Source organism: Amphibalanus amphitrite, unplaced genomic scaffold (genome assembly GCF_019059575.1).
Source record: "Amphibalanus amphitrite isolate SeventyFive unplaced genomic scaffold, NRLGWU_Aamphi_draft 000038F_arrow, whole genome shotgun sequence".
Lineage (NCBI taxonomy): Eukaryota > Metazoa > Arthropoda > Thecostraca > Balanomorpha > Balanidae > Amphibalanus > Amphibalanus amphitrite.
In genome coordinates, this window is record NW_024881534.1 from 1,550,426 (window position 1) to 1,568,158 (window position 17,733).

General features: G+C 49.8%; 2 protein-coding genes across 3 annotated transcripts; one reads left to right on the forward strand and one right to left on the reverse strand.

Moving 5' to 3' along the window:
* Positions 1–1,000: 1,000 nt before the first annotated feature.
* Positions 1,001–3,044, reverse strand: LOC122373685 (microfibril-associated glycoprotein 4-like). 2 transcript variants are annotated; one of them, XM_043352002.1, is made up of 2 exons: positions 2,347–3,044; positions 1,001–2,054 (listed from the first exon to the last, which is right to left on the reverse strand). In XM_043352002.1, the coding sequence occupies exons 1-2, from the start codon at positions 2,641–2,643 to the stop codon at positions 1,233–1,235; spliced, it is 1,119 nt and encodes a 372-aa protein (XP_043207937.1). In that variant the 5' UTR covers positions 2,644–3,044; the 3' UTR covers positions 1,001–1,232. The 2 variants fall into 2 exon arrangements, with proteins under 2 accessions (XP_043207937.1, XP_043207929.1); XM_043351994.1 differs by having other exon boundaries at positions 2,343–2,496.
* Positions 3,045–3,868: 824 nt separating this feature from the next.
* On the forward strand, positions 3,869–4,279 carry LOC122373754 (clumping factor A-like). Its single transcript, XM_043352119.1, has one exon. The coding sequence runs from the start codon at positions 3,869–3,871 to the stop codon at positions 4,277–4,279; it is 411 nt and encodes a 136-aa protein (XP_043208054.1).
* Positions 4,280–17,733: the final 13,454 nt, after the last annotated feature.

Sequence of the window (17,733 nt, forward strand, 5' to 3'; positions counted from 1 at the left end):
AACGGTCTGAACTTATGTTCAAGAACTATGAATGGATGAAGGCTGGGTATTGCACTAGTCATGCTATGAGTGCTAACTTATGAAAAACTCTCTAAAGCTAAGGCGGGATGGCTCCCTCCTCGGTTAGGGAGGTTATATTTTTGGGCGACGTACTTCTCTTCTCCAGAAAAACTCTGCCTTTGGTAAATGACATCGCTCATCGGACACCGAACGTGCATGACCAGTGACCACTTCTACATCTCCAGAACGGTTCGGTGGATTGCACTTAAAGGGACCCTCCCACCTTCAAAAAAGTTAATGAATTGGCATGAAAGTGATGTCCCTTGGTTCAGAAAGAGCGAAAACGAATATCTGCCAAATTTCACCGAAAAATATTCACTGGTTTTCAAGATATTAGGCTTTTACTTTTGTTTACTTTTTGGGATCTCCCCTGTTACTAGCGATTTTATTTGGAAGCAATAATTTGGCAGCCTTATAGTGCGGCAGACGTTGCGCGCAAAGCAGCGTATACCACCACGTGTTAACGATGGTTTTAGTCTAAGATTAAAAATCGTTAGATCTCCGCTGACGTCACAAATTCTAAGGAGGCATTCCAATGCATTAGCCCCTTAGAATCCGAAAACTGCAAGTTTGAAATTCCTTATCTTCGAATTAAAGCATTTTTCGATGTTATGAGTGCCCAAACCGGTATTTGCAGGCCATGGCCACCAATTTGGCTATCTCAACTCAAAACTAATGTTAAGGTGGGAGTGTCCCTTTAAATTTGTGCACGGTCAGGAACTGCGATCACTAGGATGGCCCGTATCACTTATGTAGTCGGGGTTTTTGAGTGCCTGCCTTGTGACGACCTTGCAGGGCGCCGCTTGATACAACTCACGACCGGTTAGACTACTCGACTTCAAACACCATTAGTGCGCTGATAGAGGTGTAATCTTATGAACGAAATACAAATGCAAACTTTGAACAAAAATACATCAATTTTGGATAGATAGAAGGCATATATCCCATCAAAAATATATTGCAATACAGCAAGACAACGTTTAGAGGACAATCAAAGCAAAAGCCGACATTTCCACAAATATCCACCTGACTTCAGAGGTAAGCGAGTCATGAGGCATAGCATGTGAAAAAAAAACGATAAGCTGGGGAATCGTTCGCTCAAAACTTTTAACCTTATGTATCCCGTGCAGAATGCATCAGCACTCACTGTCTGAACATCTGACGTGCATTTCCTACGTCAGTTTCACCCTGGGACGTATCTTCATCACCACATCCTTCAGCGAGTAGTAGAACCCGTGCCAGGCCGACCAGACGACCCCTTTCTGGTCGGCTGTCGGGTTGTTATTGCCGTAGTAAATGCCGTTCAAGTTGCTCTCATGGCAACTACGGTACCACCAACCGGACGTGTAGATTCCGCCACAGTTGCTGGCACTATTCGAGTCGTTGTCCTCATCTTCTGTGCTGAACTGCATGTCGCTGTGATAAGTGAGCGAATCGCCGGCATCACCAGAGTAGTTGGTGGCATACAGCCGGAACCGGCCCTCGTGTGAAGAGACGCTGAACTGGCCGTACAGAGCGTATCGCGTGGCGCCGACCCAGTCGCCGAGCTCGATCTTCAGCTCGTAGACGCGGTCGTGCCGAGAGGTGATGAGCCACATGTACTCCAGGCCCCACCAGAACTCCGAGTTCAGCTGGCCGAAGCCGTAGCGGTAGTCGTCGTACTGGCGCGCGAAGCTGAGCTGCGTGGGGTTGTCCTGTCGCCGCTGAAGCACCGTCCAGCCGGCGGGGTCGCTGAAGTCGCAGTAGGCCCACACGGGAGGGCCGCCGGCGCCCTCCAGGATGGAGTAGACGCCGCTCGGGGTGCCGAAGGGTAGGTCACTGCAGTCCCACACAGGTAGGCGGCTCGTATCGCCATTCTCGGACCTACGAGCGGTGCTGGGCTCGAGGCGGAACGACCGGCTGCGAGGCGCGTCGCCCGATTGAGAAGCATGCAGCCTCATAGCTGATGCCATTTGAAGGCTCAGCAACAGCAGTGCAGAGTATGAAGACATCGTCTGAAATGGCAAAGCAAGCGAATGCATTGGTAAGTTAGAACGATATAAAAAAGGAAATGAAATGGCTACGCGGTTCCTTGCTGACCGTTCAAAGAAGCATTCCACATTTTGCGGAGCTTTTCTTAAGCATGTAAATTGAAGCATGTGTTGATATGCCATGTCCTAGGTAAGGTGTTACGGACATTTTACGCTTTAAAATTGTGCTTATCTCTAAAAACAAAGTCTAAAAACAAAGTATTTACACTCATTTGCGTTCGCTCTAATCAAGCAAGCGAGAAAGCTGTTTACCTACAAGTTCCTTGCCCGGAATGCTCTTGACGCCAGGCGAATGACGCTGAAAAAGGAGTGCTTGCGACGCCTGTTTTGGCGACAGCTCAATCCCTGAACTTCTTAGATTTACAGAGCACTTATTAAGGTACCCTCGCTGTTTGGCAGAGTCGGCATGAGCCACCGGCCCAGGGGTATAAGTACCTCCACGTGGCACCTGTTGACGCAATCTCGCGATGACAGCCCCCGAAGTCTCGATCACGCAATTCAGAACAAATTTCTGCAGACACGGAAGATGCATGCTTCCCGTCTGATAGCGCATGTCCTGGCACCATGCATCATTTGGAGGACTGACAGGATCTCAACAAGTGTGCCAAGATCGCCACCAGCTGACCAGATTTGTCTTCTTTGTTACTGAGACATATAATTATCGCGCTTCGAGGTGATCAGTCAGAAATGAGAAATGACGTATTTCGGCCAAAATTAGAACGAGGGAGGGACTGTTTTAACTTTTCAAAAACTAATCGAATGGTGACAATACAAGAATAACAGTTGCGTTTGAGAAATCCAAGTGTTCAGTTAAATGCGCTATATGTAGGTATAGGCAAAACAGGAGTAGTCAGAGATTTTGAGTTAGAAATTCAAATGTTATCATAACAGCTCAACTTAACTGCATACCATCATGAACATATCACGCGGAGTCGTGCAAAATAGCCCTAAAATTAAACATTTTGCGTCTTATAGGAAGCTGAATGCCCTTTAGTGCGTAAAGGGATAGGATAGCACCCTTCTGTGGGATGACTTATTATTGCCGTATATATCCGTGCTTTGGCGTGAGAATATAACAATTTTCTAGCATTACAATGTTAAATTATGTAGTCAAAATTTCAATTAATTTTGTGATTTAGTTGTGTAGCGTACCTTGAGTAATGAAAGTGATGTTCTTTACACTATTCCCCTTCCCACTATTGTGAATAAAATCTGGGTCCATCGTTTTGTGAACCTCGCCAAGACAAGTACATTATCCCGGAGCATTCATTATACTTCCAATACGACGCCAAAAGTAAATCACGAAAACCCTGACAGTTCCATTTGACGGTTCAGATGAGCAGGTGTCAAATACACGGAATTTCCGCCCGGTGTCGCCGCTTTTTTTCTCTCTAAGCGCAACTGTCGACCGCGTGGGGCAGGTCGCCCCGAACACAGCAAGAACATGCAGTCGATATCTGTCAGACACGTCCCGCGAATCACTTCAGGAATCAGTTCAGCACTCAAACAATGGACCTGGAGCTGCCGTTCGCAGCTTTTCGGGACGATCAGCACCCCGCGCGGCGTGTAAGGCCCGCACGCGCACACCTGTGCTATTGTCTGAGCCGTGTCAGCGGATTGCGCATCCACCTGGGTCTCTGCGTCACCCGACTGCTGCACCACTTCTGCTGACTTTAGGCGTTTGATACGGCCCCGACGTCCCGGTATAAAAGTGCTCTGGTCGGTAGGAACGGTGTCTTGTCTTCGTTCGAGAGCAGCCATCCACTATCCGTACAGCCATGAAGGTGTTGTCTGTGCTGCTGCTCTTGGCGCTGGTGGCGGCGGTCGCCGTTGGAAGACCAAACGACGTTCTGGACAGCCCGGCAGTACGTCAGTCCAGCTCGGACTCGTCTGGTGACTCGGGCAGCTCGGACAGCTCCGAGACTGAGGTCTCCGGTGACTCCAGCTCCAGCGGAGGGTACGGATCGAGCAGCTCTGAATCGGAAGGCTCCGGCAATCCGTGGACGTCGGGCTCGTACGGACCCGGCTATCCAGGGGTAGGCCCCAACAACCCTGGCCTCGGCCTCGGCAACCGTGACGGCTCCGGAGATTCCGGCAGCGACTCCAGCGAGTCCAGCGAGTCTGGCAGCGACTCCGGTGAATCCGACAGCGATTCTGGTGAATCTGACAGCGATTCTGACAGCGATTGACAAGGGATCTGACAGGAATCCTTCTGGTAAAGCGACTGTTGTTCTTATGCAAATCAGCACAAGCCGCAAATGAGCGGCGACGCAGGGGAAACCATTAACCGTGGTAGGAAACCACCGACATGCCTTGTCCCAGTGACGTATTTTGTGGGCATCGCATAGATGCCTGAATGTTACATTCTAATACTGTCATGGAATCAACGAGCTCCTGCTAGTAGTGCTTCTTCAATCATTTACTATATAAGGTTGAGGTCTTTTCATGTTCAACCGGCTGTCGAACGGTTCAGGGTGTTTCACTGTTACATGTGTTTCGATTTGTGTGAGGGATAATAAATGGTTAGCTTACGCATAACACTTACGGTAAACGAACAAGCCCCTATCGATTCTTTTTAGCTGCTATGACCATAATTCTTTTTAATCAGTGGATTTCTCTTAATTAAAGCTTAGTGACACAGTTCGACTCGAAAACCAGTAAAAACGCTCTTTTTGCGCCTTGTTGTGACTCCTGAGCATTGGATTGGAAGGCGGTCGAATTTGGCGGTCTTTAACATGTTTTGAATTGGTATGCGACCTTACCCGAGTAAAAACCAATTATTTTACACTAACAACCCAAGCAGCACGGCAGTCGGCACATCACGATACCACATTCTACGAGAACCAGCTGAAGTACTTATAGCATCTTTCCCATGCACACCACGTAGATGCGGGACAAGCACGGAGTGAGATGCTGCTACTTCGGTACCGCCAAGCTCTTGAAAGGCAGAGCTGTGAGGCACCAGGTTCCTCTGAGATGGGACTAAAGGCTCTGTAAGCCCCCGCCTCAACGGAGACACGCAATGCTTCTCGATGCGCTAGACGTAAGGCGATCGTTTTCATAGACAGTGTGGGGTAAAAGCAGGCAAGGTCCAGACGGACGCGATTTGGAAATGCAAAAGGCTTGCGCTTATGGAGAAGCCTACCTATTTATTCGTAATTCGAAATTTATTTTAAAAATGGCACAGTTTCTCATGTCCGCGCGGCAGACCTTCTGCACAACGCAGCCTCAATTAGGCGTGACCTCATCGATAAGGGCTGGCAAAATGGACCACTGGCAATATTTTGCCCCTGGAGTCTGGAGCCATCCTGATTATTTACCAAATCCGACCAATCCTGGCGAGTGCAGGTGCCGATTTTTATCACTGATAAGTCGAGGATAAATGTTTTATTTTACAACCATTGTTACCAAATAGTTCCAATTAAAATGCCAGAGGTTATACCTCCAAGAGACCAGGGCATCACTGGCGAAGTTCAAGTTCACCAATCAGAACCCGTCTGTTTTAGGTGCCAGTGAAGGTCACCTTGAGGACACCACACTCAGAACATGTCTGACTCGGTTGTCGTGACTGCTAACGACCGCAGTCAGATTGTTGTTGGGTTATGTATTGTTATGTGTGGCTGTGTTATGCGCTGCGTGGCCGGGGTGAGGCGTCCCTCTCGGCGCGCTGCTGGGTGCGCCTCTGCGGGCCGCCTCCCGCTGGGCGCGCCGCTGCCACCGGCGGCGTGGGGTCACGGCCGCAGCCGGGGGCGGCGGTCATTCTGGACCGGGGAGCCGCCACGCGCGGGTGCTGCCGCTGGTGCTGCTGCTGCTGGTGCAATGCCTGTATTGAGCACCAATACACGACTGATGGATACGCTGCCTGTGGCCTAACATTGGCGCGGTCAAGGTAAGCTCATTTACGCTCCCTACTTTTGAGTTATGCTTATTTAAACAATAACCGTTTTAGCAGCTCTTATGCTATCGATTTACGATAGATGAGCTCTTAGCCTACGACCTGAAATTTGGAAAAGGTGCAGTCGTTCTCGACCCAGATTTTGTTGATTTCAGGTCGATTATGTTAGGCAAATATTAAATCACGCTGAGGCACTGGCAGCGCCTACAGCTCATAAAGCACAGATAGCGTGGTCGTTTAAGACACGATTTTCAAATTATCTGGTTTTGTCATTGCATAACGTATCGTTGGGCGATACGATCATAGGGCTATATAGCGTTGTCGTTGCACGACACGATTTTCAAATTACCCGTTGGTCATTGCATACCGTATCGTTGGACGATACGATCATATTTATTAGTCGTCGATCATACACCGCCCAAAATGGCGAGTGAACTGTACTTAAAAATTCACAGCACAACAAAATTTAGCGGTCGCAAGGAGGAAAATTGGGAAACGTGGATTTTCCGTTTTGAGACGCGTTTTGGCGACTTGGAGGGGGCAAAACTAGCAGCTGCCCTGCTCGACTTGCTGGATGGTGCTGCTTTGGACATTTGCGGGAACTTGGACAAAAGAGCCAGGAGCGACTACAGGGAACTTAAGGGGGTCCTACAAGAGAAATTTGGATCTAGTTGCGACACGCGACGGGCTCGGGCTCAGTTGCGTCTTATCCGTCAACTGCCTGAAGAGAATATAGAGTTATTCGCGGATCGCGTCCGAAAACTTACAAATCTGGCACACCCGGGGTTATCCAGTGAACAGGTGGATCATATAGCGCTAGATCACTTCCTGTGTGGTCTGAGCGATCTTAAGCTTCAAGAGAAGCTGCACAATGACCACACTGTGCTGTCGCTTCAAAAAGCGGAGGAAGTTGTCCAGAGACTTTGGGAAAAGGACCTCACTCTCGCCGTTATGCGGGCGTCCGCCGGTCATGACACGGCTGTGGCAATTTCGTCTGAAGAAGCGCAATCCATCGAGGGTGGACAGGCACCAGGTATTTTGACCATTCTTGGAGAACTCCGGAGTGAGTTGAATGAAATGAAAGTCCAGCTGACCGAGCACCGCAAACCGACCGGCAGTAGACGAGGCGTTTGTTACCTGTGTGGCGATACCGCCCACTTCAAACGTGATTGTCCGCAGTTTTCAAACCGACTTAAACGGACAGCACGAGCCGCTACCCCGAGGGCAAAACTGAGCGCGATTCCGCCCGGTATTCCCTGCCAGGGTTGTGGACGGTACGGGCACGCGTTACCCGAATGCTGGAGAACGCCAGTCGCAGCAGGGGGCATCGCTCCCTCGAGCCCCGCACGCGACATATCTGGCGCTGTGGAGAATACTCCGGCAATGCCGGGGCAAGAACCAAACACCAAGCGCGCTTCTGTCATCAAAATCGAAGTCGAAGGGCGCAGCGTATGGGCCCTGGTTGATTCTGGAGCCGACGCATCAATGATCGGACAAGAATTCGCCCAGACGGTCGTACCGAAACACTCGTCCCGCAGAGGGCATTTTGGAGCAATAACTCAGGCGGGTGGGCAGAGAATACAGGTCACTACACAGGCAGAAGTGTCATTCTCCATACAGGCTTTGCAATTCATCCAGCCTATGCTGGTAATTCCAGGTCTGATTTACCAAGTCGTTCTCGGCCGAGACTTCTGCTGCCAGCACAAAACAGTGCTAGACGACAAGGCAGGGGTCTTCAGGGTCGGCAGCCTGGAGATTCCACTCCCGACATACGCAGAGCTACGACCCCAGCGCGCCAGGGTACTAACATGCTCGCCTGTTACAATACCGGCAAAGTCTCAGACGCTCGTTCAGGTCGACGTCGAGATTCCAGACGGTGGTGTCAAAGTCACCAAGGAAGTCAATTGGCAAGGGGTGCTCGAGCCACAGCCCGTGGGGAACGAGCAAGAATGGAGAATCCCTCGCGTGGTCACCGCGGTGACGAGCGAAGCCAAGGTCCCGGTTCAAATCGCAAACATCGGGAGTGAGGCAATCACGATCCCTCCAGGTACAGAGATAGGACTTTTGTACTCAATCCAGGAGAATGGGAGAGGTATTTACGACATTCCAGACACATCGGTTGCTTCAGCCGCAGTCGACGAGGGGACGATCGATGAACTCATGAAGGAGCTCAAACTGGAGTCAGCGGTGCTCTCAAAAACGGGAAAGGCTTCATTAAGGCAGCTAGTGATGGAGTTCAGTGATGTTTTTAGCAAAGGCGAAGCAGACATCGGAAAAACGACTCTCCTTCAACATCAGATCAAAACTGGCGATGCACCGCCAGTACGTCAACGGCCACGACGAATCCCAGTAAAGCTGAGAGAGGAGGTGGAACGACAAAAAGAAAAGATGCTTGAAGAAGGGATCATTGAAGAAAGTTCCAGCCCTTGGTGCTCACCAATTGTCCTGGCGAAAAAGAAAGACGGCAGTTTCAGGTTCTGCATCGATCTCCGAGCAGTGAACTCCGTCACACAAAGCTTGCCAGTCCCCTTGCCGAGGGTGGACGAGAGCCTCGACAGCCTCGCCGAAGCAAAATTTTTCTCAACTCTCGACATGGCGTCAGGTTACTGGCAGGTTGACGTCGCCGAGAAGGACAGGGAAAAGACTGCCTTCAGCACAGGAAAAGGTCTCCACCACTTCCGAGCGATGCCGTTCGGCCTGAAGAACGCAGGAGCGACGTTCCAGCGGCTGATGGAGCTGGTGCTGGCTGGAATGGACTCCAAGAGCTGCCTCGTCTATATCGACGACATAATCGTGTTTGGAGAGAGCGAACGAGAACATCTAAAGAACCTGGAGGAAGTATTTCAAAGGATAAGAGCAGCAGGAATGAAGCTAAAGCCAAGGAAGTGCTGCTTGGCTCGAGACGAGGTGGTGTTCCTCGGACACAAGGTGGGAAGGAGAGGCGTCGAACCAGACCCAGCCAACATAGAGAAGGTGCGCAATTGGACTAGACCGCGAAAAGCAGAAGATCTAAAGAGCTTCCTGGGACTGGCAGGATACTACTCCAGGTTCGTTCCAAACTATTCCGACCTGGTGCGTCCAATCCGAGAAGCCGCAGAAAAGAAAGGTGACCTCGAGTGGACTGACGAGCTCAGAGAAAGCTTCGATAACATCAAGACACAGCTGACGTCTCCTCCAATCCTGACTCTGCCGACATTTAAAGGGGAGTTCAGGCTCGCAACTGACGCCTCAAACACTGCGGTGGGAGCTGTTCTCACAGAGATGGTCGATGACGAAGAGAGAGTCGTCGCGTATGCCAGCAAAGTGCTAAACAAAAGCGAACGACGATGGCCAGCGTACGACAAGGAGCTGTGGGCGATCGTGTGGGCCATCAGACATTTTCGTCACTACCTCGCAGCCACTAAATTCACCATCACGTCCGACCACAAACCCCTAAAAAACATCCCGAAATCCATCAACGTTGACGGCGATGCCACTGGGAGGAGAGGTCGATGGGCCGTTGAGCTCAGCACGTACGACTTCGTCGTTGAGTACCGAAAGGGTAGTGACAACGGCAATGCCGATGCTCTGTCGAGGCCTGTCACCGACTTCACCGATCCAACAGTTGATGCAGGAGTCAGCGAGCTCTTAACCGCCAACCACAAAGCCTTTCGGGAAGAAATTACCCTCGGGAAGCTAGAGCTGGAACAGGATCTGGACCCCGTCCTGAATGAAGTCAAGAACTGGTTGGCAGCGGGGAAGCTACCCCCAAGGAAGGAGCTCAAGAAAAAGAGTAGCTCTCTACGAACGATGGCTCGTTTTTTCGACCAGCTGTTCATAGATAAGGGCATCATGAAACTAAAGAGATCGGGCAGCGACAGCGATTCGGTGACGCTCCTCCCCAAAACGTATCGCAAGGTGGTTTTGGAGATGTTGCACGACGACGAGACTTCAGGCCATTTGGGAAAGACGCGCACTTTGGAAAAAGTGGCGGCTAGATTCTTTTGGACAGGGATGAGCAAGGATGTTAACCAGCACTGCGAAACATGCGAATTGTGTCAGAGGAGGAACGAACCAACGCCAAAAATGCAAGCACCAATCCAAACAGAGACATACTCGAGACCATTCGAAAGAGTGGCCGTCGATATAACCGAGATGCCAGTATCCGCACGTGGAAACAAATACGCCCTAGTCATTATGGATTATTTTACCAAGTATGTGACCACATATGCCATGCCAAATCAAACGGCTGAATCAGTTTCCGAGTGCATGTTCGATTTGGTACTGCACCACGGGGTACCGGAGCGCCTCCACAGCGACCAAGGCCGACAGTTCGAATCGGCCGTCTTCCAATCACTCTGTAAGCGAATGGGCATAGAAAAGACTCGCACATCACCTTATCGGCCAGAAAGCGACGGAATGGTAGAGCGATTCAATCGGACGCTCAAAGACATGTCATCAAAATACATCAAGCCATGTGGGTCCGACTGGGACGATCGTTTGGCGTCCCTCACATTCGCCTACAACACGTCCAGGCACTCGGTGACCGGTTTCACGCCTTTCTTTCTGGTGCACGGACGTGAAGCTCGCCTTCCCGTCGATGAGCTATTCAGAACACGTCAGGAGGTTTCGATGGTCGACACCTACCTAGAACACAAGCTTCGTCAGCTACGCCATGCACATGAAGAAGTCCGTGAAAAAATCGAGCAAGCAGCGGCCAACATGAAGGATTCCCGCGACCAGTCAGCACGAGAGACACCGTACATGCCGGGTCAGAAGGTCTGGGTGAGGGACCACACCACTTGTCCTGGAGGCAAACGCAAGCTGGCATTGCACTACAAGGGACCAGGGACTGTGATAGAGAAACAAGGTCCAACTGAGGAAGGAGTCACGTATAAGGTCAGTATGCCTGGTGGGAAGGTTATCAGGATACACCATGACCACCTGAAACCTGTGAAGCTGCGAGGCCGGGATGACGATGAGGACCGCGCGGCTACGCCCCAACGGCGAGAGCGGCGGACAGACGACGGGCACACCACTCAGAGTCAGGACCCAAACATTATATCTGAGAGCAGTTCCCCGCTCCCTGATTTTGTTTGGAGTTCTGGTGAAACTGTCACGGAACAACCGTACATGCCCGCTAACCGTCCATACGTGACACGATATGGACGGATTTCCAGGCCACCGGCTAGATACCCTGACCCGTAAAAAAAAAAACATTATGAAAGTCCTCATGTCGTTCGAATAGTCTCCAGATTGTGAGATCTCCCTTAACAGGCATAAATTTGATAAATGTATGTGAGTTAGTTATTATCGTCACCCGTATGGTTTGCCCTGAACTGATCGTTACCGACAGGCATACGTCGCTGGGAGGCCACCGAGAAGTTCGAGGCGATGCTCGCACGTTGAAGGCGCTCGTTTTCCGACACCGCAGACGGCGCTCGATTCTCGACGCCGCCGCCTGCGCACACGGCGTCGCATACGCCGACGGCGCGGGGTTCGCCAGCGTGGTGGACATCATCACCAACATGCTGTCGCTGAAGTGACACCTCCATGTGTACAATTACAGCCTAAGGCGCTATTTATTTAGGGGGGAGATGTGTTGGGTTATGTATTGTTATGTGTGGCTGTGTTATGCGCTGCGTGGCCGGGGTGAGGCGTCCCTCTCGGCGCGCTGCTGGGTGCGCCTCTGCGGGCCGCCTCCCGCTGGGCGCGCCGCTGCCACCGGCGGCGTGGGGTCACGGCCGCAGCCGGGGGCGGCGGTCATTCTGGACCGGGGAGCCGCCACGCGCGGGTGCTGCCGCTGGTGCTGCTGCTGCTGGTGCAATGCCTGTATTGAGCACCAATACACGACTGATGGATACGCTGCCTGTGGCCTAACATTGTCAACAACCCGACAGACTGGGGCCTGTGTGTCCTGCACCTGTTTCGATCTAAAATTCATTATCACAGCGCGTGACGACGAATTACTTATTCAATCTGTATCTAAATATCAACATTCTCATGAAACCGTGGGGCAAAGTTGGTGGTCTGTGTACAGTGCCTTAATTTGTGAGGGTGACATTAGATGTTTTGTTGAAACTAAGGCTTTGCCGCGTTGCATTGGAAAGACCTGTTGCGGTAACACTTTGTGAAGACGATTCTGCATGACATACCTAATCAAACTGCAAACATGCTCAGAACTATTTAGTAAGTTGAAAACTACACACTTTGGCTGGGTTAACACTAACAGCATGAACACGTCCGAAGAAAATAATTTAACACACTATATCAAACGCAAAAACAGCCATTAATTTGCATCTAAAGAAGTGAACACATACGACCGACAGCCCTCCACTGTCGCCGTGGACTTGCAGTTAGCTGATAAAGCTGTCACTACCCTTTTGTTCATGTGTGTGCACTGTGCATCGTGCAAAGAACGACCGCAAAGGTAGCGCACGCGCAAAGGTAGCCCACGGGGTGGCCACTGGCCAGTCAACGGCCTGGCCACCCCGTGGGCGGATATACGCGAAGGTCACAGGTCACTTATCGGCCGACCATCGCAGGAGGACAGCGGCCTCATGCGCTGGTGGCTGTTCAACAACCTCAAGGTGCTGGAGCGTGCCGCTCGAATGGCACTTCTCTGCTCCTGGATCGGATTTGTAGCGTAGACGGTAGGTATGTCGCTCATCAGTCATCGGCGTAATGTGAGGTGTTATTGCGTGCATGTTGTTTTGCTAGAAGATGCGGATTTTCGGCAAAAATAATTTTAAAGCTAACAAAATAATGCAAGCTCAACATACCAAGAAGCCATCAAGGATCAGACAGATATGTCACTCCTCCTCGGCTACTTCATCTTCTCCTTCTCCATCAATCACAACTCCGGTTGGGGACTCGCTGTATCTGTGCGGGGTCGTGAGTCCAACATGGATAAAAGATGTTTTAGAGCGGCACGATGGTCGCCTTCCATTGTTTAGGGAAGAATTGGATGTTTTCAGCATCACAGTATGAAGTGCGGAGAACATCATGTATGTTGTCTGATGTTTAACATTCAGAGTAGGTCCTCGACAATGCCGTCATGGTTTTGAGAAAGATAGCGCAGTAAGTTCGTAGCATCCATCTTATTTTCACATAATGCGATCAGCTGATTGGGTGGTAAATATGGAAATAGGTGGGCTTATGTCGTCACTACTTTTAATTACCCATACGCCTGAATGAACAGCCATCATTGCACGTTGAACGGCTGTCTATTACACCATTCACCATAGTACCTAACCTCTTCAGTCTTCAAGCAAGTGCTCTAAGATACCTGCACGTATGCTTTATTCATGTGCTCGTTACTCTGCAAATTAAACAACACTGCACCACATTCCAGAGTGACTCATGCGACGCCAGTTGTCTATTCATATCCTGGCAAACGTTAGTTTCTTTGAGGTTTATCACAGTGCAAACACGGGAGGAAGGCTGCTTAGGTGGCAATCGGCAGCCAGTTATGGCGCTAGTTACCCCTTGGCCCTCAGTACACCGTGAGACCCCTTAGTGCGCTGGTGCAATCCGAGTCTGTGAGACATTTGGCAAAGGAGCGACACACTAACACTGTCTACGGCAGAACCATGCCGTGGTGGTCGTGCAGGAACGCCCAGGTGCTGGAACGAACAGTTCGAATGGCGCTGCTCTGCTCCTGGATCGCATTTGTCGTCTGGAAGGTACGACGTTAGCGTTTGTAGATGCCGGGGAGCGCGGGAACTACTTTCAGACTGGGGGGCACACCATAATAGAGATCAACAACCTAGGGTCCCCCAAATCTAGTTTTCTCACCGGTTTTAGGCCACTTATTTTTCATCCCTTGACTTTTTCAACAAAAAAAGAAAACATTTGCATAAAAAGTGCAGTATTGCGTCTAAAAGTTGTGGGGGAGCCACCCCCACGGCCCCAGAGTATGGGGGGCAAGCTGCCCCCACTACCCCCCCCCCCCCTGATTCCCGCGCCTATGATGGATGCCGTTTGTGACGATTTTTGGCACATGCTAGCTTTCTTTCCCTGTCACCCAAAACAGATTCCTGCCGGGTTGTATATATGAAACGAAAGAGTCTGTCAGTTAAGCCACGAACTTTCGGGACGTCTTTCAGGTGTCTTACTTTTGCCTATCGATGGCATGCTACATATATCGATTGTGTCTTACATATGTGTGTAATCGATTGTTATATAGCCAACAATGGAAATGTGAATGGCGTGTTCTGTCGCGTTTCAGGTGACAGTGCTGCTGTCTGAGCCAACTGGTTCCGTGACTCGGTGGGATGACGACTTCGAACATCCTGTCATCACCGTCTGCCCCTACTACGTCTTCAACCGAGAGGCCCGCGACGTCATACACTGTGGGTCCGAGGAGGAAAAGGAGCTGCTGTTCGGCAATGATACTCTCCTCGCCCTCTTCAAAAGAGAAGGACTAACGCTGGAAAAACTGTTACACACTTATCCTGATGAATATTTGTTCAACGCGTCCCCTCAATTTGTTGAAGAGTATGATGGTGTTTGGACATCCGTCGTCGACTATGCCAGAGGTGGATTATGTGGCACTTTCAATATGACCTCGGATACTGCTCTGATCAGGGTGGCGCGCAGGCAAGATTATGAACAAAACGAAAAAGACGCAACTCATTATTCAGACTGCAGATTGAATGATACTGAAAATTATTATTATTATAACTATGACACATTTACTGAGGAGAACTTCAACTTCACCTGGGATGAGAATTCCACAGTGTCTGAGTATCAGTCCGGCAGTGATACTCCAAATACGGTGGAAGGGATAGAAACTGATCAAGAACGTGTGGCAGCTTCACGAGAGAAAACCCGGAAAAAGCGGAGGTCGGAAAGTACTGCATATAACGTACGCCATGGCAACATAGAGCTTGATTTTAGAAGTGATGGCACCAGTTCTCCTCAAACATCCTCAAGATCTCGAGATACGAACACTGAATCAGACAGTACTAATGATACACCTCCAACGAGCAGCTCTCAAGATGTAGAAACTTCGACAGCATTTTACGACTCATCCGATACCGTGCACGCCAGTGATGATATCCCTGCCACTGAAGAACCTGAACGACAAAGGAAGGAAGTCAAAAAAGCCAGCATTGCCTACCGCATCCATATCCACAGCATGCACGACTTTTGGGGGACTGAAGACGCACATCTAACCTTGCGCTCCGACGCAGAGATGACAACGTTCAACCTCATGACCACCTTCACCAACCAGGAGCTGGTGATCAACGTGGACCGTGAGGTGATGCCAAATCTTCGTCGCCAACCGTGCGAGGAGGATCCCGCCTACAGCCGGAGAAGCTGCTGGAAGCGCTGCTTCATGGACTTTCTCTCTTGTAGCCTGGATGGCGGTGATGAAAAGCCCGTCTGTTCCGCTTCGGACATGATGTGGTTTCAAAATGAGTATATGGAAGGTTTTGCCTCTTTTCCGGTTGAATTCTTCGGTACGAATATTCCCCCATGCTCTTGTCCGCGGCCATGTCACAAGCAGCGATACACTGTGTCCCTCCGACCTGGAGAATTCGGTAGCTCCGATGAGTGGTACCTCGCACCCGTGAGCTTTCGACCCGTGCGGCGCACCGTCGAAACGTTCGTCACGTACACCTTCCCAGACCTCTTGGCGGACATGGGAGGCTACCTGGGACTCCTCCTCGGCTACTCCATCCTCTCCATCTTTGATGATCTCAAGACACTGACACGAACCGTCTTCTGTAGGTGGTTTAGTCCAAAGAAGGTTGTTGTTGCTAGTGATGCCTTATCAGTGATGGAATCTGGCGCCCTGAATCCCCCCTCCAAAAGCGGCGTGTCTCAGCTTTACAACTCGAGCAAGGGAGACGGAGCAGAGAAAGAAAGAATCGTGCGAACCGGGACTGTCTTCGAACGCCGCGACCTTTGTTCTCAAGTGCCTACTCCTTGCGTTGTGCTCCCGGCACGCTCAGTAATTCTCGACAGGAATTGGACTTTGAGAAGAGCACCAAGAGACAGAGTTAGGCATTGCTTACGCATCCAAAGACGGAATCGACATCCTTGGGGACTTATTTTACCTGTGCCGATAAACAGCTTGAGAAACAGTGATTGGAACGATGGGTCGTTTGACCCCAAGAACGGTGCATCTCCCTCTTAGAAAGTACGAGTTTTGCGCCCCTTGATATGATTAACGCCTTGTAATATGTTATTGGAACTTAATCTGTTGACGCGTGAAGTGAACCTGTACAGAAACCGATCATTTTGAGTAGCATTTCTACGGTCAGATGTAATGTGTAGATCTTACCATTGGTGTTTCAGCAATGATGACTCATAATTGCTGATCGGTGAGACTCAGAGAGTGCCGGGCAGCATTTGATGTGTAGCAATCGGTGTTCTGAATTAAATGCCCAACAAGCTGGTTTTACATTTCAACTTTAACATTTCAATGAATATAATTTGTCAAAAACTGACAGATTCTATGCTACTCATTCTTGGTCAGCTTCCAATACAATTCGAATACCGTAAATCGCAAACGCAATAAATTGAGGCCCATTTAGCTGTAGGTATTTACATGAACAAAAATCGTTACAACATGGTTCAGCTCCATGACAAACTCTAGCACCCATGACATCACGCCACAACAACTATTATTCACGTAACTCGAGGATATGTCTGTTTGCTCATATGCCGACCAACAGCGGTGTCTACATGTGACGACATTGTATCGCAAACACAGTCTAGTTAGGGGGACACGTGGGAATGACTTGCCAGCCCCAACTGACCAGTTGCCAGTTGGGTCCCGCCGCGAGCGGACGGTGGATGAAACTGCCGGACGTCCGGTGGGACGTCCTACGGCAGAACCATGCCGTGGTGGCCGTGCAGGAACGCCCAGCTGCTGGAGCGAACAGTTCGAATGGCTCTCCTCTGCTCCTGGATCGCATTTGTCGTCTGGAAGGTGAGTTGCGGTGGCTTGAGAGAATTTTGCATTAAAATATATGTTGCTTATGTGTAGACGAAGCCTTAGCCAAGATACCTATAAGAAACAGGTAGGTCCGATGTTTCGAGTTGGTTTTGAGTAAAGCCCCCGTGACGTCATTATCATTTTTATGTGGAGAATTCCGCCTACAAATAAAATATCCCACATACGAAAATTCGTATTATGTAATGAAAAATTACAATCTTTCAATTTCATCACGAAAACTATATAATTTATTTTAAAAAATTAGAACCCTTCAAGCGTTTGTCCCAACCCCCGCTACACCTTTGGTCACGTGACTACGATGGTGATCTTCGCTTTTTGCAATGTTGTGACCTAAACGGAAGTAATAAATGTTGAAGATGTATTATTTATGTTGTTTGAAGCAGCAATCGTGTAACTAGATTTTGAAATTATCAATAAACTGCTGTAAAGAGGTCACGTGATGCTACCAGATCATGCACACGACAGCATCTTCTTGAACTTCGATTTCGAGTACTTGTACCTTCTTTGAGGCCTAATAATGGACGTTTACAGATATAAAATGAAACACTGAATCTAATGACGCCAAGATTTAATCTTTTTTGCACTTCCAGACTGAGATATCCTGGCATGAACTTTGGCCAATTTGTGTGTAAAGCCTATGGTGAAGGGAAAACTTCACGCCCAGCTGACGTCACAGACCTCGGCTACCAAATCGTGTCCGGTGGGGGTCGGCCTTAGCCTCGTTACGTTAATTAATTCCAAGAGCATAAAACAGTCAAAAGGGACCAGAACATACACTGTAAACCAAATTGACAAGT

Coding starts and splice junctions, on each gene's coding strand:
- LOC122373685 (XM_043352002.1), bottom strand. CDS start 2,643: ATGCGCTATCAGACGGGAAGCATGCATCTTCCGTGTCTGCAGAAATTT. Junction 2,055..2,346: donor GCATTCCGGGCAAGGAACTT/GTAGGTAAACAG, acceptor TTGCCATTTCAG/ACGATGTCTTCATACTCTGC.
- LOC122373754 (XM_043352119.1), top strand. CDS start 3,869: ATGAAGGTGTTGTCTGTGCTGCTGCTCTTGGCGCTGGTGGCGGCGGTC.